This window comes from Gobio gobio (genome assembly GCF_949357685.1).
Source record: "Gobio gobio genome assembly, chromosome: 17".
NCBI lineage: Eukaryota > Metazoa > Chordata > Actinopteri > Cypriniformes > Gobionidae > Gobio > Gobio gobio.
This window is the reverse complement of record NC_137110.1, coordinates 50,571,878-50,580,176: the sequence shown is the minus strand read 5'-3', so window position 1 is coordinate 50,580,176 and position 8,299 is coordinate 50,571,878. Positions and strand designations below refer to the sequence as shown.

At 31.3% G+C, this 8,299-nt stretch overlaps 1 protein-coding gene across 6 annotated transcripts in view; it reads right to left on the bottom strand.

Moving 5' to 3' along the window:
- The window catches only part of kcnq2b (potassium voltage-gated channel, KQT-like subfamily, member 2b), a gene marked incomplete at both ends in the record, with an annotated part of 81,670 nt that overhangs the window by 7,545 nt on the left and 65,826 nt on the right, over nucleotides 1-8,299 (bottom strand). For 4 of the 6 annotated variants that reach the window (XM_079840328.1, XM_079840331.1, XM_079840330.1 and 1 more), the window contains 2 exons: nucleotides 5,328-5,459; nucleotides 7,986-8,094. In XM_079840328.1, the coding sequence (XP_079696454.1) occupies nucleotides 5,328-5,459; nucleotides 7,986-8,094 (241 nt within the window). Of the gene's footprint in view, nucleotides 1-5,327; nucleotides 5,460-7,985; nucleotides 8,113-8,299 lie in introns of all 6 variants that reach the window. The other 2 variants (XM_079840327.1, XM_079840329.1) reach the window with 1 other exon arrangement.

The following is an 8,299-nucleotide window of genomic DNA, read 5'->3' as shown; positions in this document are numbered from 1 at the left end:
ATGAGACGACTCGACGCCTGTGAAGAGACGACTCGACGCCTGTGATGAGACGACTCGACGCCTGTGAAGAGACGACTCGACGCCTGTGATGAGACGACTCGAGGCCTGTGATGAGACGACTCGACGCCTGTGATGAGACGACTCGACGCCTGTGAAGAGACGACTCGACGCCTGTGATGAGACGACTCGACGCCTGTGAAGAGACGACTCGACGCCTGTGATGAGACGACTCGACGCCTGTGAAGAGACGACTCGACGCCTGTGATGAGACGACTCGACGCCTGTGAAGAGACGACTCGACGTCTGTGATGAGACGACTCGACGCCTGTGATGAGACGACTCGAGGCCTGTGATGAGACGACTCGACGCCTGTGATGAGACGACTCGACGCCTGTGATGAGACGACTCGAGGCCTGTGATGAGACGACTCGACGCCTGTGAAGAGACGACTCGACGCCTGTGAAGAGACGACTCGACGCCTGTGAAGAGACGACTCGACGCCTGTGAAGAGACGACTCGACGCCTGTGATGAGACGACTCGACGCCTGTGATGAGACGACTCGAGGCCTGTGATGAGACGACTCGACGCCTGTGAAGAGACGACTCGACGCCTGTGATGAGACGACTCGACGCCTGTGATGAGACGACTCGAGGCCTGTGAAGAGACGACTCGACGCCTGTGATGAGACGACTCGACGCCTGTGATGAGACGACTCGACGCCTGTGATGAGACGACTCGACGCCTGTGATGAGACGACTCGACGCCTGTGAAGAGACGACTCGACGTCTGTGATGAGACGACTCGACGCCTGTGATGAGACGACTCGACGCCTGTGAAGAGACGACTCAACGCCAGCGTTGTTATGGCCTAAAATAATACATGATTGATTAACTTATCCTAACATTTTTCTTTAACATTCTCTTTCTAACATTTTTACTGTACATCTATGAAATGCACTTTCTGTGAAGCTGCTTTGAAACAATGTGTATTGTGAAAAGCGCTATACAAATAAATTTGAATTGAATTGAATTATAATAAAATACTATAATATAACATAACATAACATAACATAATTAATATAATATAATTAATATAACATAACATAACATAACATAACATAACATAATTAATATAACATAACATAACATAACATAACATAACATAACATAATTAATATAATATAATTAATATAACATAACATAACATAACATAACATAACATAACATAACATAACATAACATAATATAATATAATATAATATAATATAATATAATATAATATAATATAATATAATATAATTAATATAATTAATATAATATAATTTTGTACTGCAGTGGTTGTGCCATCGGGAAATGTGTTTTTGCAGGGTAGAATGTCTGAAATTGTCTTTTTTCTAAATACCCTATTCATTAACATGTATTCTTATTTCTGTGCCTTAATTATTATATTGTTTAATACGACGAGCCGCTGACAGAAGCCCCTCCCATGACACGAATTCACGTCTGTTGTGAACAGGGCTCTGAACCGGTTCAAGGAAACGAACGAAATTTTAAGAGGAACAAAAACGAAAACGAAATCAAAATCAATTTGAATCGTTCTGAACAGAAACGTTTATTTGAAATGACCATTAACCAGTTAATAACGTTATTTTATCGTTCTCTTTAATATTTTAATTTGGCAGTGACCAATCATGAATAGAGTAGCTACAGCATGTGACGTTGACGGATCAAGCGTGAGTGAAATGCCCGCGCACCATCATCTATGAATCTACCGGTAACGCAAGTCAGTAAGAGCGCGCATTTACATGCCTCAAGTACATTTCTTTCCCCGCTGAGGTCTACTATGAATGTGCAGGTATTGGAGGACATTCTTTTCGTACGTTTAAATAAGCAGTACGGACTTTAAGCTCAAATAGACTGATTTAGGCTAGTTTGTGGATTTCGTTTAAGCCTATCCAAGTAGGTTACTAGCATCTATCAAACATTTTTCCTATAGTCTTTCAGATTGCCAATACAGGTCAATGTTTTCTATATAGACGGTTGATGCTTCGTATTAAATGGTATGTTATGTTGCATTAAATGATCAAGCTTTATTAGCGGACTGAATTTGATTATGTGATGCAAGGACGTGTTGCGCAGTGTTTGCTTTGAAAATACCAGTTGACGGTGCATTAAAATAGCAATGGTTATCCAGTTTATTTATTCTTTATTTATTTGCAATTTTTAAAACAAAGAATAGGCATATAGAGGGCCACTTTCCGCTCCATTAAAACAGGTCAATATTTGTCCCGCTGTTTATGCTTTGTAATTAATGCATGTATTTCTGTTGTGGTTTTAAAAATGTTATGAAATAAATATTCAAGTTTAATTATCATGCGTTATATTATTATTGAGTGAAAATAAGTCTTTATTTATACATATTTGTTTGTTTGGCTAAATTAAATTAAAATAACGTTATTAACCGTTATTTTTTCAAATCAAACCGTTTTCGGAACAGTAATGTTTAATGAGGAACGCAAAAACGGAAACGTTAAAATATCGATTCTGCTCGGAGTGAACCGATTGATATTTTTTTCCGTTTTTAAGCCCTGGTTGTGAAGCGAATATCACGCGCGAATGAAGTGAGTAAACTCAAAATGTTCAAGCGTCCAACTACACGTGAATAGCGCGATTTATTAGCTTAATTCGCGCCTGAACGCACCATTAGTGTCTTGTACGTTGCATGAGCAATAAGTTGCAGTTCACTCAACGGCCACCGGTGTCGCTAATAAAAGCGTTTCTGAATTCGACATGCCACGTTTTTCCCTCATACTTTAAAAAAAAAAAAACTTTTAGGGCATTTACAAAAACAAGCATCCCCTTCGACAATGGAATCATTGAAGACGTTTCTCTGTATTTTGAACCCAGACAGAGCCTTTTGGTCCACGAGTGGCGTTTGTGCTCAGTCTCTACTAGCCATGTAGTCTGAAACAGAAGCAGGTTTCTTCACTGGTCTCTAACACAGGCCCGGGAGATGATGCAGTCTGGGGCGTCCTAACCTAGAAGACAACTGGGGCGACTCTGTGGTTCCTTTGGTTGAACACTTCTTTTGGCGAGGGGTGCTGGGACCCGGAGGACCCAATATCATATCTAACCTGGCAAAGCAAATAGAGTAGAGGACAGCACAATGCAGAATGACGGCGCAAACGTCAGGACGTGAGACGGGGAGAAACACAAACCAACAACAACAAGCCCAGAAAATATATTCCAGACATACTTTATGAAGGTTATTATACGAGAAAAGCTCCCTGATATCAGCCAACAACATGTGGTGAAAGTATGCCATTCATGTCTTCAGAATATATTTACATGTGTAAAATCATCACCACATTAATTCATGATTTCCCTACATAAGTGCACTGACAAGTGTTGTTTCTTAAGGTTTCATGGGTCAATGATGATGTTGATTTCAAATGTCCAGGGTCATATTTCACCACATATATAAAAAGAAAAGAACGAATAAATATATTTTGCTTCCCTATTTCTCTGACCCTTTTTAGTATCACTATAGTTTTCACAAATATTTTGAATTAGTTTAAATTTTTATATTTTCTGTTTTAATTTGAGTTAGTTTTAATCATTTTGTTGTGTTTTTGCCATTTTTATTAATATTTAATTTTAAATATATATATAGTTTTTATTTCTATTAAAAGATTTTTTTTTGTTATTTTAGTTCAAATAAAAATGAGAAATGTTGCCTTAGTTTCTCTAATATTATAGTTTTTGAAAAAATATTTTGAATTAGTTTTTATTTTTAGCTAAAGTTTTATTAATTTTGTTCTGTGTTTTGCCATTTTTATTCATATTTTTTAATATATATATATATATATATATATATATATATATATATATATATATATATATATATATATATATATATATATATATATATATATATATATATATATTTTTTTTTTTATATATATATATATATTTTTTTTTTTTATATATATATAATAAATAATAAATTATAATTTATAAAAACAATATTATAATGTCAGTTAATAGTTTGAATTAGTTTTTAGAAATTAGTTTTGAATTATTTCCTGTTTTCATTTTAATTTTAGCTAAAGTTGTAATAATTTTATTGTGTATCTTGCCATTTTTATTAATATATTTTAAATATATGTATATTTTTAAATACATTTTTATTTCAATTTAAGTTTGAGTTATTTTAGTTCAAATAAAAATGATAAATGCTGCCTTGGTTTTCAATATTTTACTTTTTAAGCTAAAGTTTTAATAATTTTGTTGTGTTTTGCCATTTTTATTATTAAGTTTGTAAATAAATAAATATATTTATATATGTGTGTGTTTGTTAGGCCAAATAAAAATGAGAAATGTTACCTTGGTTTACAATATATCATTTTTGTTAATAGTTTGAATTAGTTATCCTGTTTTCGTTTTAATTTTTTAAATTTTTTAAGTTTTAATAATTTTGTTGTGTGTTTTTTTTTTTAAATATATCTATAGAGTTTTTTTATTAGTTTTTTTTTGTGTTATTTTAGTTCAAATAAAAATGTGAAATGTTGCCTTGGTTTTCAGTATTATAGTTTTTATTTTTACATTTACTGTTTTCATTTTAATTTGAGTTTGTTTTCATAATTTTGCCATTTTTCTTAGTTATTTTTAAAACATGTTTATATTTTATTTTATACGTTTCAATTTTAGGTATTTTATTTCAACCTAACTTTCATTTATATCAGAATATTTATATATTTTCTCTCATAATATATAACAATAAATGTTCACTACATCTTGAGTGTAGGTAAAAAAAACTATTTTTACAAATATCATGAATTTCTGAATCATTTTCTCTAAGTTTAATAATTTGAAAATCACACCTAAAATGTCCATGTCATAAAAAAACGGTACATTTTCTGAAACACAGTCAACAATAAAATATTTTGTAAATAAATAAAACAAGAAAACTACTATTTCAATCTTCAAAACGTCATGTTTAATTCAATGTGTCTTTGAAATTATTTGTGACATTTACTAGCAATTTCTGTGAAATCCAGTTTCTTTCCAAGTATGAACTGCATTTTATGAATAAATGAATAGATTTGGACACAGAAATCATAACTGACCCACATATGCTGCTCAAATATCATGATATTATATCTCAACATGAAAATGTAGATAATGTCAGTCAAACACACACATTATGCCGCTGAAGTGAAGAGTTTGTTCACCTTCTGACAGATATGAAAACACTCAGCCATGCAGACAGAGGAACAGAGATGTGTGTGTGTGTGTGTGTGTGTGTGAAGGGGATCTGCTCTTGCCTGGACTGGAGGTTTTTAATGCGGGCCAGCATGTCCAGGTGTCCGGCCGAATACTGCTCGATCACATCCATCACGTCATACGGCCTCAGACTCTCCTTAAACTTGCGCTTGGACACCATGAACCTCATGATGCTGCGGGACAGAGAGTTCACACACATTATCACTCATTACACACACACACACACACACAGCCTGTCCAGGGTCATATTTCACCACAAACACTCAAATATGTTTTGCTTTCCTATTTATTTGACCCGTCCATTTCTATAGTTTTCACTACACTCTAAAAAATGCTTGGTTAAAAATAACCCAAGTTGTGTTGAAAATGGACTAACCCAGCAATTGGGTTGTTTTAACCCAGCATTTGGGTTGTTTTAAGCCAGCGGTTGGGTTAAATGTTTGCTTAAAACAACCCAATTGCTGGGTTAAAACAACCCAATTGCTGGGTTAAAACAACCCAATCGCTGGGTTAGTCCATTTTCAACACAACTTGGGTTATTTTTAACCCAGCATTTTTTAGAGTGTAGTATTTTTTATTAATTATAATTTTGTTTTAATTTTATATATTTTATCTCTATATATTTTAAGTTTTTTTGTTATATTAGTTCAAAATTAAAATGATAAATGTTGCCATGATTTTCAATATTATAGTTTTTGTTAATATTTGGAATTCGTTTTTTTTTTTTTTTTTTTGCAGTTTGATTTCAGATTGTTTTAACACTTTTGTTGTGTGTTTTGACATTTTTATTATTTTTGATATAGTTTTTCTTAAATTAATTTGTATCTTTAGTTATTTTAGTTCATCAAGTTAAACTAAATAAAAATGAGTTTGGCTTGATTTTCAAAATTATTCACTAATATTTTGAATTAGTTTTCATTTTTATTTTTTCTGTTTTTGTTTTAATTTTAGTTATTTGTAATAATTTTGTTGTGCGTGTTTTGCCATTTTTATATTATAAAAAAATTATATATATATATATATACAGTTTTTATAAATTTTTATTTCAGTTTAAGTTTAAGTTATTTTATTTCAAATAAAAATGAGATGTTGCCTTATTATATTTTGATTTTTTTTTTAAATTAGTTATGTTGCCTGATTTCATTTTAATTTTAGTTAAAATTGTAATTTAATTTTGTGTTTTGCCATTTTATTTTGTAATATATTTTAATTATTTATTTATCCAGTTTTAGCTTGAGTTATTTTAGTTAATCAAGATAAAGTAAATAAAATGAGTTTGGTTTGTTTTCCGTAGTATTCACTGATATTTTTAATTAGTTCGCATTTTTATATTTTCTGTTTTCATTTAAATTTGTAGCTAAAGTTTTATTATTTATTTTAAATATGTCTATATTTTTTATTAATTTTAATTTAGTTTTAGTTATTTCAGTTTGGATTAAATTAAATAAAAACGAGATATTACCTTGGTTTTCAATATAATATTTTGAATTTAGTTTTGAATTCTATTTTAATTTTGGTTAAAATTGTAATATTGTTTATGTTTGTTATTTTTATTAGTTTTTTTAGTTCATCAAGTTAAACTAAATAAAAATGAGAAATTTGCTTTGGTTTTCAATATTATATAATATTTTTCTTTTTATTATATTTTATATTTCCATTTTAATTTCAGTTAAAGTTTTAATAATTTTGTTGTGTGGTTTGCCATTTATTTATTTTTTAAAAACCTATAGTTTTTTTAAAATAATTTTTATTTCAGTTTGAGTTATTTTTGCTCAAGATAAACGAAATAAAAATGAGTTAGGCTTGGATTTCAATATTATAGTTTACACTGATATTTTGAATTCATTTTGATTTTTATATTTCCCATTTTGTAGCTAAATTTAAAAAAAAATTGTTGTGTGTTTTGTTAATTTTATTATTAATTTTCATAAAATTATTTCAGTTGTAGTTATTTTAGTTTGGGTTAAATTAAATAAAATCATGAAATGACCTTGGTTTTCAATATAATTTTTTTGTTTGTTAATATTTTTAATTTAGTTTTTATTTTTATGTTCTGTGTTTCCATTTTTCCATTTCATTAGTTTTTAAAATGTCTATAGTTTTTTATTAATGTTTATTTTATTGTATTATTTTAGTTCATCAATTAAGTTAAACTAAATAAAAATGAGAAATGTTGCTTTGGTTTTCAATAGTGTTCATTAATATTCTCAGTTAGTTTTTTATATTTCCTGTTTTAATTTAAATGTAAAGTCATAATAAGTTTGTTGTGTGTTTTATCATTTTTATTTTAATGTGTCTAGCCTATATCGTAATATTTTTCAATAAAAATGAACTAAACTGAATAGTATAGTGATTAATTAAAGCCGATTTTGCAGTAAAATATGACCTGAACATCTGGTTTTGGTGAGATTTAGTCCTGAACGAGTGGTAAATATTGTTTGTGGTTTTGATACTGACCTTCGATATTAAAAATATCTCATGCATAAGCGTCGCTGGCATGAACTGAGCAATGAAAGTGTGAATGTAACGAAGCACTCGAAAGACTGAATGTAGCGAGTGTTGTCACTTACATTCAGGAAAGCCTGAGTTTATGAGGTAATATTATGTGATGCAGACTGCTCTATATTATCAATAATATTACACGTGTGATGGAGCATTAAATCCCTCTGAGTGATGCTGCCTGGCTCATCTTTGCTTACCACACGGCCCTGATGGTAACTTTTAGTCCCGGCGTTAAATCCTGAGGGACAAACTCACAATGGCAGCTCTTATTGTCATCAACAATGTCTTCTCCGGGAAGGCTGGCTTCTAAAAAACAGGAGGACTCTAGAGTTAGTGCACAAACCCCTAACCTCTGAGAACCAGCTCAGTCCGTGCAACGCCATTCTTACAACTACTGGTGCATCATGGGAAATCTGAGACAACCGTGGCCCAAAATACATCAAAGCCAAACAGTGACCCCAAAACACACCTGGACACTCAAGACAAGTTCAACTGGACCACTGCATCAGAT